Below are 22,936 nucleotides of genomic sequence, written 5' to 3' on the forward strand. Positions count from 1 at the left end.
GTGACATGCAGGTTATTAGAATTCATATCTGTGATATTTGTATAATAAACAGTAATAATCCATACTCCCCTCTCTCCACTGTGTGAGATGATGGTGGGAGAGGAGGATTAGTTTAGTCCCTAGAGAAATCTCCCACTGGGTCTCTGCAGTTCCTTTCATGTCGCCAGTTTTGCCTTTTTACTTTACATGATGCCATCTACTGAGGAAGCTCCTGGGATGGCTAATTAAGGGATTGTTCAGCTAAATGAATGTGATTGTCTGTTCTGGGAACATGTCAAATGTGTCCGTTACTTCCTCAAGGTGATGAGTTTGACGTAGGTCTCATCTAATTTAAACCTCAAATTTCATCCATTGTTTTTTGCTTGAATATTACTTGTGAGTTTGTTAAAGCAAACATTGTTTGAAAAGGAATCTGTCCTCAAAACCATTCTGAGGTTTTATAGGAGTAAAATTAAGAAATAAATTGTTGTAATCCCATAGATGGCAGTGATTAGCAATCATTGCTACTTGCTGCATCACGAATGGTATTTATCCTTCACAATATCTATTTGATGCACAAGCTGCAGACAATGTTAAAAAAATCTACAGTGTGGCTCATTTTCAATGGCTGTATTTCTATGGTCAATGCCGTGTCCGGTTCAATCAACATATGTGGCTCATTTTAAATGGTTGTGTTCTTATAGTTGTTGAGCTCTTTTCCACCAGAGGGCAACATGTGTACTGTGCTCTGCTCTCTTTGTGGAATCGAGAAACAACCCAGGATGTCTACCTCAGTGGATCACTAAACTCATACTCCTTGTGTCACAAATGTTCTCCATCTAGGAATGAAAATTAAACCATTATTAGGAAGACACATCCATATTGGAGATATTGATATTGTTAGTATTCTGTATAAATGAATAGATAATAGCAGACACAGGGTTCATGATTAATATTGTGAATAGGACTAATCATTGTTGATTTTGAACGGACCGTGATAAAGGCCAATCAAAAACTCATCCTGTCCCAATTTCGAGGGTCAGTAGTAAAGCTGTCCGTGTTTTGCCTTTTGGCTGGTATTATATATTTTAGTAACATCTTAATGCTTGTGATAGTCTGCTGTAAGGGAATGTTGTCAATACCATAGTCATGCTGTGCTCAATGAGGTGATCTTACTTAGAGAAACTCTGGAGTGGGTTTGGTAAGAAAATATGCAGCTGCACAATTTCACCTGTAGGGGTCTCTGGGGCTCTTTGCTGGCCCTGCTTTGCTGTCTGTTTTTTTTATGTCTCAAATGGCACCCTATTCCCTTTATAGTGTACTACTTTCAACCAGAGCTCTATGCACTAGATAGGGAATAATGTGTCATTTGGGTTGCTATCTGTCTCCCCAGTGCAGATAAACCACCAGCAACTCCTTAATCAAATTTGCATGAGTGCGCTCAGGTTGCCATGGCAATAATTATCAGCGCTGCCTAATTAACTTTCTCAATTGCTTAATGAGATACGACCCTCTGAACTCTTTTTTTTCCTTCTTTCTAATCCATGTTTTCTTTTTTTATTCTCTCCATCTTCCCTTCTCTCTCGCCTCAGTGTTAACCTGTGACCACTGAGATAATAGAAATAAATTCTGCCTCACATGATTTAACACAAGAGTGTATACGGCAGAGAACAATAAAATATATTTCCTGATAGTTTCACACATGGAATGCAAAATGGAGACTAAAATATACTACCTGTATTACTGGTATATATTATCCATCAGTATATATTATTATCTTGAGTATGCAACTCACATGTTGTGATGTAGTGGCCCCTGAAGGCTTCAGGGGCCACAGGTGACCTGCTGAGACAGTTGAGTGAAGGAGGGGTGGAGAGAGCCCGCCGGCCCTGATCACCCCAATCGCCTGTCGCACACAGTGAAGCGGAACTCTCAAGACGTTAGAGAGACAAGGTGGAGACGGGGGAGACAGGGAGGAAACCACTTGGTGACATCCTCACAAAGCCTCCTACCCCTCTGCCACCTTGTCACACCCAATGTTCTACACCTCTACATTCCTACTAGGCCTCTGTTGTTCTGATTCAATTCTCTTCTCCCCTGGAGTGTGCACTTGCTCATTCCTTCACATAGGTTAAAGTATTGGATTGGTATAGGCATGTGGTGGAGGTAGAATCCAATATATTTCCACCAGTCCATTTCTGAGGTCACATTGTGGGGTAGTGAATGACTGCTCACTTCTGCAGACTGTAGGCAGGCTCTCGTGTAGTTGTGCCTTGGTCCCTGGGAGTGACTTCATCATGCAGTAAGTGTGTTCCCTACTCCACCCTGTAGACAGAGCTGTGTTGGTCAGTCAGCCAGCTCAAGGACTTTCCTTCAGTGTACAGTAAGCTAGGCAGGCCAGCCAGATCCATTGTGGGATCACTGCTAGGGCAGCAGACCACAGCGGTCACACCAGTTCATGGGAACTCCTGCTCCATTTTTCATAGGAGCGATATTTCAATGTCTACAGCCGGGTTGGGCCAAGTTCAGTTTAATGAATTTAAATGATTCATGAATTGAAAATGCTCCATTGTTTAATATGAGGATTTTTTAGATTCATGAATTGACTGAATTGGTAACTGAATGAACCCCTGGTCCACGGGACTGGGTCATTTAATTTACACATTTACTGTGTATATGACACATAGTTGCTTTGCCTTTAGGGCAAACCCTGTAATTTCAGTGTAAAATAAATAGAGGTTATTCTCTATTTCCCTTCTAACCTGAATCGTCTGTTTTTATCTAGTGGTTACATCCAGTTATGTATGGCTGTGGTTACATCCAGTTATGTATGGCTCTGGTTACATCCAGTTATGTATGGCTCTGGTTGCATCCAGTTATGTATGGCTCTGGTTACATCCAGTTATGTATGGCTCTGGTTACATCCAGTTATGTATGGCTCTGGTTGCATCCAGTTATGTATAGCTCTGGTTGCATCCAGTTATGTATGGCTCTGGTTACATCCAGTTATGTATGGCTCTGGTTACATCCAGTTATGTATAGCTCTGGTTACATCCAGTTATGTATGGCTCTGGTTACATCCAGTTATGTATGGCTCTGGTTGCATCCAGTTATGTATAGCTCTGGTTGCATCCAGTTATGTATGGCTCTGGTTACATCCAGTTATGTATGGCTCTGGTTGCATCCAGTTATGTATGGCTCTGGTTACATCCAGTTATGTATGGCTCTGGTTACATCCAGTTATGTATGGCTCTGGTTGCATCCAGTTATGTATAGCTCTGGTTGCATCCAGTTATGTATGGCTCTGGTTACATCCAGTTATGTATGGCTCTGGTTACATCCAGTTATGTATGGCTCTGGTTACATCCAGTTATGTATGGCTCTGGTTACATCCAGTTATGTATGGCTCTGGTTACATCCAGTTATGTATGGCTCTGGTTGCATCCAGTTATGTATGGCTCTGGTTACATCCAGTTATGTATGGCTCTGGTTGCATCCAGTTATGTATGGCTCTGGTTGCATCCAGTTATGTATGGCTCTGGTTACATCCAGTTATGTATGGCTCTGGTTACATCCAGTTATGTATGGCTCTGGTTGCATCCAGTTATGTATGGCTCTGGTTACATCCAGTTATGTATGGCTCTGGTTGCATCCAGTTATGTATGGCTCTGGTTACATCCAGTTATGTATGGCTCTGGTTACATCCAGTTATGTATGGCTCTGGTTACATCCAGTTATGTATGGCTCTGGTTGCATCCAGTTATGTATGGCTCTGGTTGCATCCAGTTATGTATGGCTCTGGTTACATCCAGTTATGTATGGCTCTGGTTACATCCAGTTATGTATGGCTCTGGTTACATCCAGTTATGTATGGCTCTGGTTGCATCCAGTTATGTATGGCTGTGGTTACATCCAGTTATGTATGGCTCTGGTTACATCCAGTTATGTATGGCTCTGGTTACATCCAGTTATGTATGGCTCTGGTTGCATCCAGTTATGTATGGCTCTGGTTACATCCAGTTATGTATGGCTCTGGTTACATCCAGTTATGTATGGCTCTGGTTACATCCAGTTATGTATGGCTCTGGTTGCATCCAGTTATGTATGGCTCTGGTTGCATCCAGTTATGTATGGCTGTGGTTACATCCAGTTATGTATGGCTCTGGTTACATCCAGTTATGTATGGCTCTGGTTCATAATAAACAGAGAGTAGTAGCAGCGTATGTGAAGAGTGTGAAGGAATGTGAATATGTGTGTGTGTGGGTGTGTTATGTATGGCTCTGGTTGCATCCAGTTATGTATGGCTCTGGTTGCATCCAGTTATGTATGGCTCTGGTTGCATCCAGTTATGTATGGCTCTGGTTACATCCAGTTATGTATGGCTCTGGTTGCATCCAGTTATGTATGGCTCTGTTTGCATCCATCTGACTGCTGTCATTCTTTAATTGTGCCATTTCCTTTCTGTTTCCTTACAGCCAGAGGAGGAAAGTGACGGGGAAGATTATCTTCATTGCACCTCTGCCTACACTGCATCATTGTGTATTTTCTCTCTCTCTGTGAGTGGATTTCATGGTTTGAAGGTGCAATCTGAAACAGGATTAGCGTTACAGTAGGTGTGGGAGTGTTAGCTAAACCTCTCTTATGCAGGTGTGGCAGAGGGAAGACTGTCTGTCGCACACACACACACACACACGGCACAATGAACACAGGGATTCTTAAAGCGGGACAGAAGTTGACAAAGTGTTTTGGTAAAAAGCTGAGGGATGGGGCTGGAGAAATGTAACCACTCTCAAATTCATAGACAGAGGTATGGATGCCAGGACTGAGCATCCATGATATCAAAATTATCATTTTATCCATGTTCTGAAAAACAAGCTTACATTTTGGGTTCTGATGGGGTATGACAGTTGAACTAAGCTCATGAGGCATTTATAAGTTATGTTCTTCAAAAATCAATGTGTACACATTGTTTATACAGTACATCCAAAAAGGAATATTGCCACTGCAGATTTAAAAATATTGTTAATACCACATTGGTATTCATCAAAGCTTAGGGAGGCAGGGCCATTCTGCGTTATGGTTTGGTTTTCAACTAGAAAAAGACAAAGAATCCAAAGCAGAAAGTGTTAGTCAAACCAGCACACTACTGCCAGTGCCACATGAGAGTAAAATAAAACGCAGCCTTTTGTCTTTGGGAAAGTCTACTAAAAAGTGAGAGAAGTAGAGTTGAGTGGCCTGGTCCCAGATCTATTCGTGCTAACTAACTGCTATGGTCATTGTCACACAAAACAGCACAAACAGATCTGGGACCAGGCTAGGAGCTGAGGAACGTGGAGTGTTTCTCCATGGTTCTGTGACTTTGTGAAGCAACATGCTTGGCTACAGCCCAGGCCTCCTGGCAGCTCATCCCCAAGGATGAGACACATCCTGGGATGGCTGTGTACTGGCTACAGACACCCAGACTTTCCACACACACATGCATACACACATCCACGCACGCACGCATGCACTCACACCACACACACACACAACCCCCAAGTGTCTTCACTGACCCCGTCTGTAATATCTAAATGTTTCAAGTAGACCACCCACCATAGTTCCTGTGCCCAAGAACGCCAAGGTAACCTGCCTTAATGACTACCGACCCATAGCACTCACATCTGTAGCCATGAAATGCTTTGAAAGGCTGATCCATGGCTCACTTCAACACCATCATCCCAGAAACACTGGACCCACTCCAATTTGGATACCGCTCCAACAGATGACACAATCTCTATTGCACTCCACACCGCCCTTTCCCATTTTGACAAAAGGAACACCTATGTGAGAATGCTGTTCATCGAATGCTGTTCAGCGTTCAACACCATAGTGCCCTCCAAGCTCATCACGGAGCTAAGGACCCTGGGACTGAACACCTCCCGCTGCAACTGGATCCTGAACTTCCTGACTGGCAGCCCCCAGGTGGTGAGGGTGTGCAACTACACATCCACCTCCATCATTAAGTTTGCCAACGACACGCCAGTGGTAGGCTTGATCACTGATGACGATGAGACAGCCTATAGGAAGATCAGAGACCTGCCAAGGTGCTGCCAGGACAAGAACCTCTGTCAATGTAAGCAAGACAAAGGAGCTGATCGTGGACTACAGGAAAAGGAGTGCCAAGGACACCCCCATTCCCATCGACGAGGCTGTAATGGAGTGGGTCAAGAGTTTCAAGTTCCTTAGTGTCCACATCACTAAGGACTTATCGTGTTCCAAACACACCAACACAGTCGTGAAGAGGGCACGACAATGCCTACTCCAGGAGACTGAAAAGATTTGGCATGGGACTTCAGATCCTCAAAAGGTTCAACAGCTGCACCATCGAGAGCATTTTGACTGCAACTGCTCGACAACCCTGGTGGGATAATAAAGTTGATCTGAAGGTGCTACAGAGGATAATGAGTACGGCCCAGTAAATCACTGGGGCCGAGCTTCCTGCCATCCAGGACCTCTATACCAGGTGGTGTCAGAGGAAGGCCCGAAAAATTGTCAAAGACTCCAAGTCATAGACTGTTCTCTCTGCTACCGCACGGCAAACGATACCAGAGCACCAAGTCTGGGATCAAAAGGCTCCCTAACAGCTTCCCACTGAGCAGTTACTCAAATGGCTACCCGGACTATTTGCATTGATCCCATTATTTTATTATTATTTGTTATATTTTTTTGACACAGGCTCGATGTACACACACACACACACACACACACACACATATTCACATACCTTCACACTCTTCACATACGCTGCTACTACTCTCTGTTTATTATCTATGCATAGCATCTTTGCCCCTACCTTCATGTACATATTACCTCAATTACCTTGACTAACCCATACTCCCCCGCACATTGACTCGTACCGGTACCCCCTGTATATAGCCTTGTTATTGTTACTTTATTGTGTTACTATTTTTAATTTATTTTATTTAGCTAATTTTTCTTACTTAAAAAAAACAATTACTCTGCATTGTTGGTTATGGGTTTGTAAGTAAGCATTTCATGGTAAGGTCTAAACCTGTTGTATTTGGCGCACATTTTTTATTTGACACTATGAAACAACACCCACAGCTCTTCTTATGTAACAGCACAAGGTCGTAGAGGAGGGGTTGCTAGACGGAGGGAACATAATTGATGAACAAAAAGAGAGGGAGAAAGTGAGATTGAGAGAGAGAGGGGAAGACAAGGAGGGAGATGACTGCTGTTAAGGGGCTTTAGAGCGAAGATTGGGCTCACATTTGAGGACCTAAACAGTACAGAGCCAGAATGCAGTCTAGCTCTCAAAGTCAAATCCGGAAGGGTTTTTAAAAAGGAGAGGACAACAGGACAACGACCCTGATTTTTATGGCAAATATTGAGTGTTCCAGACTGTGTCCCATGACCTATAATTATTGTTATGTTCAGTGGACATCCCTCACCTTTTGTACAGTGTTAGTCTACTCTTCTGACATGCCTAATTAGAGCTGTAGTCAGTCAGTCTGGCGTTATTGCTCAACACAAGGGTGGGAGTGACATCATCACCCTGTCCCAGTAAACACATCAGTAGTAACCTTGGCTGACTAGCTGTCTTAGGTAGGTCGGTTACACTGTGAAAAAAATCCTGTTGTTTTAACGGTAACTTAATGGCAGCCAGTTACCTGTAAGTTACTGTAAAAATAAAAAACTTTACAGTAATCTGCTGTTAAACTCAAGTTTCTTTGGAATTTACCGTGACATAATATACCTTTATTGTAGTAATGAACATGAAAACAATAATAATAATGTACATTAGGTTAGAGTAAATTCCAAAGAAACTTTGATTTAACAGTACATTACTGTAAACTTTACAGTAATGTGCTGTTAAACTAAATATCCTTTGAAATTACGGTAACATAGTGTACTTTAAGAAAAAAAGTAATTTACAGGTAACTGGCTTCCAGTAAGTTACCACAAAAACAACAGGATATTTTTTACAGTGTAACCTTTCTACCTAAGCCAGCTAGTCAGCCAGGATTACTACTGGCAGTTGATTGGTTCAAAGATCTTCTCATACTGATTTATCTCCTTTTGTTGTTATTGTTGTTGTTGTCTGACTCTGGAGCTGGAGCTTCCTTGGTTGTTTGTCAGTGCCAATGCCCAACAGCTTAGTTTGCTACGGGCCACACCAGATCAGTACACACATCGACTCAACTCAGCTCCACTCAACTGAGCTGGCAGTGGCTCAGTGTTTGCATTCCATAGGATAGGAGTCACACCGCATTCCGGTTACAACTTCACTGCGGTGCATAAAAATATCCTCTCCAGACCGCAGGGCAGGGGCCATGTGTTTTGAATTACCCCTTTGTTTCTCATTTACAGCATCTCTCCCTCATTTATCCCCCTCTCTCTCTTTCTTTCCCCATCCCCTCCTCTTCTCGCTCTCTCCTCCCCTTCTTTTTTGTTCTCCCTCTCCTTCACTCTCTTGCACTCTACTATTCCTCCTTTTCTCGCCCTTCCCTTCACTCACACACACCCTCTCCCTTCCTCCCTCTCTCCTTCCCCTCTCTCCCTGTTGCTCCACTCTCTCCCCCTCCTTTCATTGCCCCCCCACTCTCTCTCTCTTTCCCTCTGTCACTCTCACCCTCTCCTTCCCTCCTCTTCTCCCACCCCTCTCTCTTTCACATCTCATGTTGTGATAGACCCGTTTAGTCACCATGAAAGCATTCCACTGTAGGAGCATTTGAGGATATGGTTTCCCCTGACAACCAAGCTGTCAATAGTGGGGGTAACATCACCACCCACCACTGGGGAATTTTCCATTGAAAAAGGGTAATGGGGTTATAGAATATATTATAGAATAGAGTATAGTAGAATATATTATAGTAGAATATAATTCAATCAAGTAGAATTGAATATAATAAAATAGAACATAATATAATATAGTAGCAAATAATATAACTTCATATCAAACTTCAGGTGCATAACAGTCAAATAACCCTTCATTTGATAGAATAACGAGCAATGCATATGTAGAGAGACACTATTAGTTGGAAGGAGATCAGTATGGATGCCCCACAACTTGAACCCAATGAGGGTTCAGCCCGCGGGCGCCAAATGAGTGTGACATTCACAATGGTCGCTTCCGCCTTTCTCTGCTGGAGGAAAACACCCGTACGGAGAAAGGATGGTATGAAATGAAACCGCGAGACAATTATTATTTCAAAGGGTATGTAATTGAGACTTTTCTGACTTTCTTGTCTGACTGAAATGCATAGGGAATCTGCGTAGGGAATATGGTAGATGTTCATGCATAAATTAATAAATATTTATTTGTAGCATTAATTAACCCGGTAATAATTACATATTATAATCATTCAATACAGTGTTGGCAGTTCATGTAACTGAACTGACGTGCACAATACGGCATAGTCACTTAAATAACTCTACCTTTATGTACCTCAACTAACCGGTTCCCCCTGTATGTAGTCTCGCTATTGTTATTTTACTGCTGCTCTTTAATTATTTGGTACTTTTATTTCTTATTCTTATCCGTATTTTTGTAAACTGCATTGTTGGTTAGGGGCTCGTGAGTAAGCATTTCACTGTAAGGTCTACACCTGTTGTATTCGGCGCATGCGACTAATACCGTTTGATTTGATTTGATTAAGAGGTTTATAAATGTAGCACTCTTGAGGTGAATATGTCATGCTTATCCCAGTCTCATCAACAGGTAGACATCTGACCACTGACTGACGATCACATGCAGCACATGGAAAAGCATCACAAATCGGATGGCTAAAGCACACCACGTCAACTGCTCTTTTATTTAAGCATTATTGTTTATTCCCAAAGCAATAAACATCAATGAAACAATGCAATCACATTTCTCAATGTTTTTTATGAACTGTGAATAAATATTCTCTATATGGGATATCAATGTGAAACGATGTTGTATACAGAACAAAATGGATATTCCCTTTCGCTAAACCTGTAATAGAGGGAGTGAGTTGATCCAAGTCTCATATAATTATGTGTAAGCAGCACACATTTATTCAACGCTACAGTTTAGTCGCTTGATAATCAAGCCTCACTGACGGATACACACTGGTGTACCAATGTGGAAGGAATAGGGTTGGGTAATAATCAACAAATCTAACGAAATAAGGGAGGTTAATTGCATGTAATGCACTTATGGCGGGGCGTCTTCGTCGCGTGAGAGAAGGAAGACAAACATAGCATGCTCCACGAGCCGATACTTTTTTCGTCTGGAATTCTGCGGGTTGTAAATGATTCATAGAGCAAGCTTATTTTTAAGCGGAGTAATTGCGCGCAGCTCGCACAGTTAGTCCGTGTGTTACTATCGGCTGTGAGTGTGTGTGTTGTTTTCGGGTGAGCGCTTGCGTGTGAGTGAAAGCCGGTCACCAATCTGCAGAGGAGACGGAGAGGAGATTCCAGACGAAAGAAACAGTGAGCGTGAGCAGACTTCGTGAAAGAAAGTCAAATTAATGTGGCTTTAATTCTGGGGTTTTATCGAATATATCGTCCAGCCCTGCCAGTCCAACGGTTGGTCAAGGGAATCAACTGTTGCTGCGGCCGAATGGTTTTTAAAGGGACATTAGGCTAATCACAATTTACAAAATCCGTGTTGCTGACTCGGAATCTGGACATGGGTTTGAGAATGCATTTTTAACCATCACCTGGACCTGGTTTATTTATCGTGCTGCGCGCACCCGGCGGCCGGATGCATGTTGTTCATGGTCTGTTCTGATACTGCATAGAGAATACATGCTCTTCCAGAATGATCCTACTCCACGCCTCTCCTGGCTTTTTGATATTGGTTTATCATATTTTTCTATCAGTCAGTAGCAGTTGCTTGTAGGCAAGTAGACACATTTGGGCTATTTGAACAATTCCAAAGGCAGTTGGAGGATAATAGTGGATTTTTTGTTTCTTTGTGACCTTGCCTTTTCGGCGTTAATCCAAGAGGATAGATGCTAATGATGGAGAATAACGGCATGGAAGCGCATCAGGTTGGAATCAATCCTGAATACGAGCCGGAGAGCCGGCCGCGGTCATGCACTTGGCCGCTGCCGACGTGTCCGGAGGATTTCCCTCGGGGAGTGGATGAAGCAAATCGAGGTCTGCCCCTGGCATCTGTCAAACTGGAGCAGCTTCAGTACAACGTGCCGGCATGCCGCGGTGGAGCAGCCGAGGGAAGAGGTGGCGCACCCGCAGAGCTCAAACATCCAGCCGGCGCCCCGGTCCCCATCGCAGCCGGCGCTCCTACATGCATGTCTGGGGCTGCCCTCGACGTGGCCGGCCAGCTGCGCAAAGCCAAGTCATCCCGGAGGAACGCGTGGGGAAACCAGTCGTACGCGGACCTCATCACGCGTGCCATTGAGAGTGCCCCTGAGAAGAGACTCACTCTATCGCAGGTTTACGATTGGATGGTGCGCTTTGTCCCTTATTTCAAGGATAAAGGCGACAGCAATAGTTCAGCTGGATGGAAGGTACAGTAACAGCCTACTTGAAATCCCTAATAATTAGCCTCTATATGATGATGGTGTGTGTTGATAAGGGGTAGCCTATATGTCAGTCTTTCCATAAAATCTATTTTAGACCTTGATCACTTAATTTGGGTTGTGCATCTTAACCACGCATGGTTGTTCAGTCTTCAGCCATAAAAATGGACAGCTCTCAACTGATGGTTAAAGCAAATGACTTGTTCCTGGTTAACGATGTATGGTTTTCGCATTTCCCCACATTCTCCACCGCTACTCTCCAGTCAGTCAGTTTGTAGAAAGGGGCGGTGAGATGGGACTGAGGGAGGCGGAGAGGGGTTACTGGGTTCATCCTATTTTACAGTCTATAGGCTATGAATAGCAAAGCAGAGCAAATCAGTACCAACATAAACGCTTTGTTTGTGCTATGGTGGAAAATACTGTTTGCGCACTTCACTGTGACGTGTCCACCTCATGATTTTATTATAAAGAGATTATCTGACTGTAGAAGCGACTGCGTTACATCGTGTTCCGTTCGAACTCAACGTTGTTTCATCTCTGGCTCCCAAGCCATATGTAGAGGAGAGGAATAACGAGTCACGCTGGGCACAGAAAGTCAGGAGTGTGTCCGGGTCAATTCTGTTCCTTGTGTTCACGCACGAGCCACTCCGCTTGGCTAGTCTTTGTTAACCCTCAACGAACAAGAGCTATACCCGTCCACTTCTATTCATTGCGCGCGTGGTAAAATTACGCAAGTGCTATGCAATTTGATAATACTCCACAAAATAGGAAAATAGAGATGATCCTTTAAATTAAAATCTAGACGAGAGTTTGTGTAATCTACTTTAGTTTACCGCACATTTTGTGTGGGGATTATATTGGCAAAATTATTGTGGACTGGATTATTTATTCGATAGGCCTATTTGTTCAAGTCATATAGGCCTAGTTCCGACCTCTCCAAGCCCTAATATAGATTTGAATATTTGATCAATCCCTCAATAAGGGATTATCAAAACGATCAATTCTACACAGATTGCACACATCTATTTTATCAGGGCTTTAGGTCATGTAGTTTAGCTTTGGTTTTCTTTAGGGTTTGTTTTGAGTCAACCACCTGGTGTAATACACGCCTCCTCTTCCTAACTATCACTTTGTTCTGGTTTTCTGGGAATCAAACACACACGCAGTATTGTACAACTGACATTGTGGCACACAATTCAGTCCCTTTCAAAATCCTATTTTACATAATCCCGAACCTTTTTATTTATTTAACTAGGCAAGACAATTAATAACAAATTCTTATTTACAATGACAGCCTACCAGGGAACTGTGGGTTAACTACCTTGTTCAGAACAACAGATTTTTAGCTTGTCAGCTCAGGGATTCAACCCAACAACCTTTTGGTTACTGGCCTAGCGCTTTAACCACTAGGCTACCTACCACCTCAACCTTAACCCTAACATTAACCTGAAAACCTAACCCTAAAACTAACCCAAAGCCTAACCCTAAAACTAACCCTAAACCTAATTCTAACCCTAACAAATAATTAAAGAGCAGCAGTAAAATAACAATAGCGAGGCTATATACAGGGGGTACGGATACAGAGTCAATTCTTAGGGGCACTGCTTGGTCGAGGTAATTGAGGTCATATGTACATGTAGGTAGAGTTATTAAAGTGATTAGATAATAAACAGAGAGTGGTAGCAGCGTAAAAGAGGGGTAGGGGGGGGGGCAATGCAAATAGTCTGGGTAGCCATTTGATTAGATATTCAGGAGTCTTATTGCCTTGGGGTAGAAGCTGTTTAGAAGCCACTTGGACCTAGACTTGACGCTCCGGTACCGCTTACCGTGCGGTAACAGAGAGAACAGTCTATGACTAGGGTGTCTGGAGTCTTTGACAATTTTTAGGGCCTTCTTCTGACACCCCCTAGTATAGAGGTTCTGGATGGAAGGAAACTTGGCCCTAGTGATGTACTTGGCCGTACCCACTACCCTTTGTAGTGCCTTGCGGTCGGAGTCTGAGCAGTTGCCATACCAGGCAGTGATGCAACCAACCACCATGCTCTCGATGGTGCAGCTGTAGACCTATTGAGGATCTTAGGACCCATGCCAAAACTTTTCAGTCTCCTGAGGAGCAATAGGTTTTGTCGTGCTCTCTTCACGACTGTCTTTTTTGTGACTGGACCATGTTAGTTTCTTGGTGATTTGGAAACCAAGGACCTTGAAACTCTCAACCTGCTCCACTACAGCCATGTCGATGAGAATGGGGGCGTGCTTGTTCCACCTTTTCCTGTAGTCCACAATCATCACCTTTGTCTTGATCACGTTGAGGGAGATGTTGTTGTCCTGTTACCTACCCATACCACCTGGGGGGCGGCCCAAAAAGAAGTCCAGAATCCAGTTGCAGAAGAAGGTGTTTAGTTCCAGGGTCATTAGTTTAGTGATGAGATTTGAGGGCACTATGGAGTCAAACACTGAGCTGTAGTCAATGAATAGCATTCTCACATAGGTGTTGCTTTTGTCCAGATGGGAAATGGCAGTGTGGAGTGCAATAGAGATTGCATCATCTGTTGGAGTGGTATCCAAATTGGAGTGGGTCTAGGGTTTTTGGGATGATGGTGTTGATGTGAGCCATGACCAGCCTTTCAAAGCACTTCATGGCTACAGACATGAGTTCTTAGTGTTCTTGGGCACAGTGACTAGGGTGGTCTGCTTGAAACACGTTGGTATTACAGACTCAGACAGGGAGAGGTTGAAAATGTCAGTGAAGACACTTGCCAGTTGGTCAGCAAATGCTCGGAGTACACATCCTGCTAATCCATCTGGCCCTGCGGCCTTGTGAATGTTGACCTGTTTAAAGGTCTTACATCGGCTACGGGGAGCCTGATCACACAGTCGCCCGGAACAGCTGATGCTCTCATGCACGTTTCAGTGTTACTTGCCTCGAAGCAAGCATAGAAGTAATTTAGCTCGTCTGGCAGGTTTGTGTCACTGGGCAGCTCTCGGCTGTGTTTCACTTTGCAGTCTGTAATAGTTTGCAAGCCCTGCCACATCCAAAGAGCGTCGGAGCCGGTGTAGTACGATTCAATCATAGTCCTGTATTGACGCTTTGCCTGTTTGATGGTTCATCGGACGGAAAAACAAGATTTTTTATAAGCTTCCAGGTTAGAGTCCCGCTCCTTGAAAGCGGCACCTCTACCCTTTAGCTCAGTGCGGATGTTGCCTGTAATCCATGGTTTCTGGTTGGGGTATGTACGTACAGTCACTGTGGGGATGACGTCATCAATGCACTTATTGATGAAGCCAGTGACTGATGTGGTGTCCTCCTCAATGCCATCTGAAGAATCCCGGAACAAATTCCAGTCTGTGCTAGCAAAACCGTCCTGTAGTTTAGCATCTGCTTCATCTGACCACTTTTTTATTGATCAAGTTACTTGTGCTTCCTGCTTTAGTTATTGCTTGTAAGCAGGAATCAGTAGGATAGAATTATGGTCAGATTTACCAAATGAAGGGCGAGGGAGAACTTTGTATGCGTGTATGTGGAGTAAAGGTGGTCTAGAGTTCACTCTGCTTGCACATTTAACATGCTGTTAGAAATGAGGTAAAATGGATTTAAGTTCCCTGCATTAAAGTCTCCGGCCACCAGGAGCGCCGCCTCTGGATGAGCTTTTTCCTGTTTGGTTATGGCCTTAAACATCTCTTTGAGTGCGTTCTTTGTGCCACCATCGGTTTGTGGTGGTAAATAGACAGCTACGAAGAATATAGATGAAAACTCTCTTGGTCGATAGTGTGGTCTACAGCTTATCATGAGATCCTCTACCTCAGGCTAGCAAAACCTCAAGACTTCCTTAGATATCGTGCACCAGCTGTTCTTTTTCAAATATACATAGACCGCCACCCCTTGTCTTACCAGAGGCTGCTGTTCTATCCTGCCGATACAGTGTGCAACCTGCCAGCTGTCTGTTAATCATGTCATCGTTCAGCAACGACTCGGTGAAACATAAGATATTACAGTTTTTAATGTCCCGTTGGTGGGACATAGGTGCTTGTAGTTCATCCACTTTATTATCCTGCGATTGTACGTTGGCCAATAGTACCGATGGCAAAGGCAGATTTGCCACTCATCTCCGGATCCTTACAAGGTACCCTGATCTCCTTCATGCGATAACTCAGTCTTTTCTCCTGCGAATGACGGGGATGATGTCATCGTCGGGTGTCTGAAGTAAATCCCTCTTGTTCGACTCATCAAAGAAAAATGATTAGTCCAGTTCAAGGTGAGTAATCGCTGTTCTAATGTCCAGAAGCTCTTTTCAGTGATAAAAGACGGTAGCAGCAATATTTGATTTGATGTACAAAGTAAGTTACTAACAATGGCAAAAAAAATAGCATGGTTGGTTAAGAGACCATAAATCGGCAGCCATCCCCTCCGGCGCCGTTACACACACACACACAGACACGCACGTTTTCTCATCCCACCTTCCCTGGCATCTCTCTCATTCAATATACGACAATCATAACATTCTGAGAAAGACAGCGGTATTAAGAGAAATAATTAATATAAATGAAATCACCATTTAATTTAGGTGTAAGTAAGTTCAGTGGATAGGAGTACTCCAATTGTTAGGGTTAGGTTTTAAATAGGATTTAAAATAGGCTTAATTCTCCAGGCCCTGTGAGTCTGTGTGTGTATGTGTGCGTGTGTGTGCTGCCCAGGGATGCATAGCTGTATGCCAGCTCAGATTCCTCCGCAGGGCTTTGTGTGTAACAAGGGCTTTGATTGGCTGGTTTGGCAGTGATCTGATAGGCTGGGAGGGCAAAAACAACTTGATTCAATCTTAATAACAGTGTTAAAAACAGGCATGCACATGACGGGCTGTAACAGTTGGCAATGGGTTTAATACGGGCAATGGGTTTTAAGCACATAAAAACACACTCACACAGAAACAAACACACACTCAGATGTGAAAACAGACACACACACACACACACACACACACACACACACACACACACACACACACACACACACACACACACACACACACACACACACACACACACACACACACACACACACACACACACACACACACACACACACACACACACGCACACACACTGTACATTGAACATTATCATCCACATCACTAAGTTGTTGATGAGATGAATAAGAGAAGAAACGTAGATGGATGGGGGGGATGATCAAATCAGATACAGTGGTAGCTGCTGGTTATTAAAAACAGTCTGTAATAACGGTTGTGAAATGGGTCGTTCCGCTATTTCGGTGCCTTTTGAGAAGTGTAACTTGGTCCCCCCAAAAATTTGATTTCACCAAATTTGTACTCTATGTCATAAAGAGCATATGATCAACTTTAGTAAAAAAAAGTTGAGAGGTTAAATAAAATGAAAGACTATAGTACGTGCCTATTAAGTACCAAATAATGTAACAAGATTGACCGTAACAGGGTTGACAATTTCATCTTAAATCAACCTTAAACCAGCCCCTAGCAGAGCAGAATGGAGAAGAACCCATACGGAAAAGTAACATGGCCTTCTATATCATATTTAAACATGACATACATTTTAAAATTTCTGATCATATATTTTTTATAGCTTATATAACTCTCACACCCCCATAACACAAATAATAATACGGATATGTATTTTCATCATGCAAAATACATATACATTTTTTGCTTTGAAAAGAGAGGCAGAGTATTGGGTGTTACCCACTGGGCACACACTGGTTGAATCAACGTTGTTTCCACGTCATTTCAATGAATTGTTGTCTGTGCCCAGTGGGTAGCTAGCTTGGGAGATGGTGAAACCTACGGTACAGGCTTAAGCCTGATTCACACAATAGGGCCTAACCGAGTAGTGTGGATTTAATGGGTTGAGCAGGCCTTGTAGTGTGGATCTAATGGGTTGAGCAGGCCCTGTAGTGTGGATCTAAGGGGTTGAGCAGGCCTTGTAGTGTGAATGATGCCTTAGAGAGGTTCCCTGTGCTGTGCCAGCCAGGCTGGTTGGCGTGGGTTCAACAGAAAGCTATATGCATCACTTCCATGTTATTGTTATTATCACAGACACAGCAGAAGGAGAGAGAGCTCTCGAGTTGGCGGGCTTGGCACCGAGTCCACCACGGGGGACAGAGGGATGAATGGAGGGATGGAGGAAGGAGGAGTGGGGGGTTCTTGTCTGAGAACGGGACTCTAGAGATCCATCCTGTAGTAAAGCATCACCTCATAAGTATTTTGAATGGAGGGAAATGGATGGAGAAGAAAAAGAGGAAGGAAGACAAGTGTTGGAAGGTATACACATATTTAACATATGTTATTGGTTACATACACATATTTAACATATGTTATTGGTTACATACACATATTTAACATATGTTATTGGTAACATACACATATTTAACATATGTTATTGGTTACATACACATATTTAACATATGTTATTGGTTACATACACATATTTAACATATGTTATTGGTTACATACACATATTTAACATATGTTATTGGTAACATACACATATTTAACATATGTTATTGGTTACATACACATATTTAACATATGTTATTGGTAACATACACATATTTAACATATGTTATTGGTTACATACACATATTTAACATATGTTATTGGTTACATACACATATTTAACAGATGTTATTGGTTACATACACATATTTAACATATGTTATTGGTTACATACACATATTTAACATATGTTATTGGTAACATACACATATTTAACATATGTTATTGGTTACATACACATATTTAACATATGTTATTGGTTACATACACATATTTGACATATGTTATTGGTTACATACACATATTTAACATATGTTATTGGTAACATACACATATTTAACATATGTTATTGGTTACATACACATATTTAACATATGTTATTGGTTACATACACATATTTAACATGTTATTGGTTACATACACATATTTAACATATGTTATTGGTAACATACACATATTTAACATATGTTATTGGTTACATACACATATTTAACATATGTTATTGGTAACATACACATATTTAACATATGTTATTGGTTACATACACATATTTAACATATGTTATTGGTTACATACACATATTTAACAGATGTTATTGGTTACATACACATATTTAACATATGTTATTGGTTACATACACATATTTAACATATGTTATTGGTAACATACACATATTTAACATATGTTATTGGTTACATACACATATTTAACATATGTTATTGGTTACATACACATATTTGACATATGTTATTGGTTACATACACATATTTAACATATGTTATTGGTAACATACACATATTTAACATATGTTATTGGTTACATACACATATTTAACATATGTTATTGGTTACATACACATATTTAACATGTTATTGGTTACATACACATATTTAACATATGTTATTGGTAACATACACATATTTAACATATGTTATTGGTTACATACACATATTTAACATATGTTATTGGTAACATACACATATTTAACATATGTTATTGGTTACATACACATATTTAACATATGTTATTGGTTACATACACATATTTAACAGATGTTATTGGTTACATACACATATTTAACATATGTTATTGGTTACATACACATATTTAACATATGTTATTGGTTACATACACATATTTAACATATGTTATTGGTTACATACACACATTTAACAGATGTTATTGGTTACATACACACATTTAACAGATGTTATTGGTTACATACACACATTTAACAGATGTTATTGGTTGGATACACACATTTAACAGATGTTATTGGTTGGATACACACATTTAACAGATGTTATTGGTTGGATACACACATTTAACAGATGTTATTGCGACGGTAGTGAAATGCTTGTGTTCCTAGCTCCAACTGTGCAGTAATATTTAACAACACACAACAATACACACAAATCTAAAGCATAATAATGAAATTAAGAAATAGAGAAAAGTGAGGATGAGCAATGTATAAGTATATAATATATATATATATATATATATATATATATATATATATATATATATATATATATATATATATATATATATATATATATATATATATATATATATATATATGTGACGGGATGTATATACATTATGGACTGTATGTGGATAGAATATGTCATACATGTATATGTGAAGAAAATGTGGATAGAATAGAATATGTACAGCAATACAGTGCCTTGCAAAGGTATTCATCCCTCTTGGCGTTTTTCCTATTTTGTTGCATTACATCCTGTAATTTAAATTGATTTTTTATTTGGATTTCATGTAATGGACATACACAAAATAGTCCAAATTTGTGAAGTGAAATGAAAAAAAAATAACTTGTTTCAAAAGACTTCTAAAAAATGTAAAACTGAAAAGTGGTGTGTGCATATGTATTCACCCCCTTTGCTATGAATGCCCTAAGGATATGGTGAAACCAATTACCTTTAGAAGTCACATAATTAGTTAAATAAAGTCCACCTGTGTGCAATCTAAGTGTCACATGATCTATCACATGATCTTAGTATATATACACCTGTTCTTAAAGGCCCCAGAGTCTGCAACGCCACTAAGCAAGGGGAACCACCAAGCAAGCGACACCATGAAGACCAAGGATCTCTCCAAACAGGTCAGGAACAAAGTCGTGGAGAAGTACAGATCAGGGTTGGGTTATAAAAAAATATCCTAAACTTTGAACATCCCACTGAGCACCATTAAATCCATTATTAAAAAATGGAAAGAATATGACACCACAACAAACCTGCCAAGAAAGGGCCACCCACCAAAACTCATGGACCAGGCAAGGAGGGCATTAATCAGAGAGGCAACAAAGAGACCAAAGATAACCCTGAAGGAGCTGCAAAGCTCCATAGCGGAGATTGGAGTATCTGTCCATAGGACCACTTTAAGCTGGGCTTTACAGAAGAGTTGGGCTTCACGGAAGAGTGGTCAGAAAAAAGCAATTTCTTCAAGAAAAAATAAGCAAACACGTTTGGTGTTCACCAAAAGGCATGTGGGAGACCCCCCCCCCCCCCAAAATGGAAGAAGGTGCTCTGGTCAGATGAGACTAAAATTGAGCTTTTTGGCCATCAAGGAAAATGCTATCTCTGGCAGAAATTCAACACCTCTCATCACCCTGAGAACACAATTCCCATGTTTTTCAACGGCAGGGACTGGGAAACTGGTCAGAATTGAAGGAATGATGGATGGTGCTAAATACAGGGATATTCTTGAGGGAAACCTGTTTCAGTCTTCCAGAGATTTCAGACTGGGACGGAGGTTCACCTTCCAGCAGGACAATGATCCTAAGCATACTGCTAAAGCAACACTCAAGTGGTTTAAGGGGACACATTTAAATATCTTGGAATGGCTTAGTCTAAGCCCAGACCTCAATCCAATTGAGAATCTGTGGTATGACTTAAAGATTGCTGTACACCAGCAGAACACATCCAACTTGAAGGAAATGGAGCAGTTTTGTCTTGAAGAATGGGCAAAAATCCCAGTGGCTGAATGTGCCAAGCTTACACAGACATACTTCAAGATACTTGCAGCTATAATTGCTGCAAAAGGTGGGGAGGTGGGGGGCGAGGTGAATACTTATGTACGCTCATGTTTTCTGTTGTTTTGGGGGTCTTATTTCTTGTTTGTTTCACAGTAGAAATATTGTGAAAATATAAAAATATAAAAAATATTTGCATTTTCAAAGTGTTAGGCATGTTATGTAAATCAAAAGATACAAAGCATACAATAATCAATTTTAATTCCAGGTTGTAAGGCTACAAAATAGGAAAAATACCAAGGAGGTTGAATACTTTCGCAAGCCACCGTAGTTGAATAGGATGGCATTGACTAGAATACAGTACAGTGCCTTGCGAAAGTATTCGGCCCCCTTGAACTTAGTGATAAGCTTGGAGGGTACTATGGTGTTGACGGCAGAGTTGTAGTCAATTAACCAAATTCACTAAATAGCACCGCTAGTAGCTTTATATTTTTTCTTAAAGGATTTAATCCCTTTCTACCTGGTTTTAGTTGTTTAGTTGTTTCACTTCAGACTGGAGTATTTATTTATGAGAAGGGAAAAAAAGAGAAGGGAAGAGGCAAAGTGTTGGAACAACGGAAAGAAAGGGGGGTTGTGTGTGTGTGTGTGTGTGTGTAAGTGCATGCTTGTCTGTGTGTGTGTGGATTGCCACTAGTTGTAGACAGTACAGGATTTGATCCAGATGATCCCTTTGTCCCCTATGTTGATTAAGAGTTGATCTACTATAAAAGCTTCAGGACACAGGAGTTGGATAGAGGGAGAAGAACAGTAAGGGGTTTAATCAAGGGAACATCATTCCAAACCTTTTCATTGTCAATAATTCAATTTTGCCCATATTCGTGATGAATAATGGTAAGAAACTGACTGGTTTGAGACCACAAAATCAACCAATAGTCTTATTGAGAAAAAAATACTGAAGAAAAATAAAAAAGCAACATGCAACCAGTTCAACAGTTTTACTGAATTACAGTTCATATAAGGAAATCAGTCAATTTAAATAAATTCATTAGGCCCGAATCTATGGAGCGGGGGCGTAGCCATGAGTGGGCCACAAAAGAGCATTATTACAGACAGAAATATTCCTCAGTTTCATCAGATGTCTGGGTGTCTGGTCTCAGACGATCCAGCAGGTGAAGAAGCAGGATGTGGAGGTCCTGGGCTGGCGTGGTTACATGTGGTCTGCAGTTGTGAGGCCAGTGGGACTTACTGCCAAATTCTCTAAAACGACATTGGAGGCAGCTCATGGTAGAGAAATTAACATTAAATTATCTGCCAACAGCTCTGGTGGACATTCCTGCAGTCAGAATGCCAATTGCACGCTCCTTCAAAACCTGAGACATCTGTGGTATTGTGTTGTGTGACAAAACTGCTCATTTTAGAGTGGCCTTTTATTTTCCCCAGCATAAGATGCACCTGTGTAATGGACCATTCTGTTCAATCAGCTTCTTGATATGCCACCCCTGTCAGTTGGATGGATTATCTCAACAATGAAGAAATGCTCAATAACAGGAATGTAAACCAATGTGAGAGAAATAAGCTTTTTGTGCATATGAAACATTTCTGGGATCTTTTATTTCAGCTCATAAAACATTGGAACAACACTTCACATGTTGGGTTTACATTTTTGTTCTGTGTAGTTCAGAGATTAAATGATTAGTTTAGTGGTTTCACCTCAGACTGGAGTTTTTTTAATTGAAAAAATACTCCAGCTCAGAATCACTGCTTTACAGTGAATCATCTGTATAGAACATGTTGGTGCAATCAACGATCTCAGTGGTCACACTCAAACCAGATAGAATAAGATGCTGGGTGCCATAAAGAGGATGTTGAGCAAGCCATGGAACCATAGAACGGAAATTCCACTGTGAAAATCGAGTCCAGACACACACACA

At 41.3% G+C, this 22,936-nt stretch overlaps 1 protein-coding gene across 1 annotated transcript in view; it reads left to right on the forward strand.

The window, feature by feature from the left end:
• Positions 1-10,764: 10,764 nt before the first annotated feature.
• The window catches only part of LOC135552050 (forkhead box protein O6-like), a 50,995-nt gene continuing 38,823 nt past the window's right edge, over positions 10,765-22,936 (forward strand). Inside the window, exon 1 of the mRNA XM_064983423.1 lies at positions 10,765-11,480. Within this exon, the coding sequence (XP_064839495.1) occupies positions 10,962-11,480 (519 nt within the window). The 5' untranslated portion in view covers positions 10,765-10,961. The remainder of the gene's footprint in view (positions 11,481-22,936) is intronic.

This window comes from Oncorhynchus masou, chromosome 13 (genome assembly GCF_036934945.1).
Source record: "Oncorhynchus masou masou isolate Uvic2021 chromosome 13, UVic_Omas_1.1, whole genome shotgun sequence".
In the NCBI taxonomy this organism is placed as follows: Eukaryota; Metazoa; Chordata; class Actinopteri; order Salmoniformes; family Salmonidae; genus Oncorhynchus; species Oncorhynchus masou.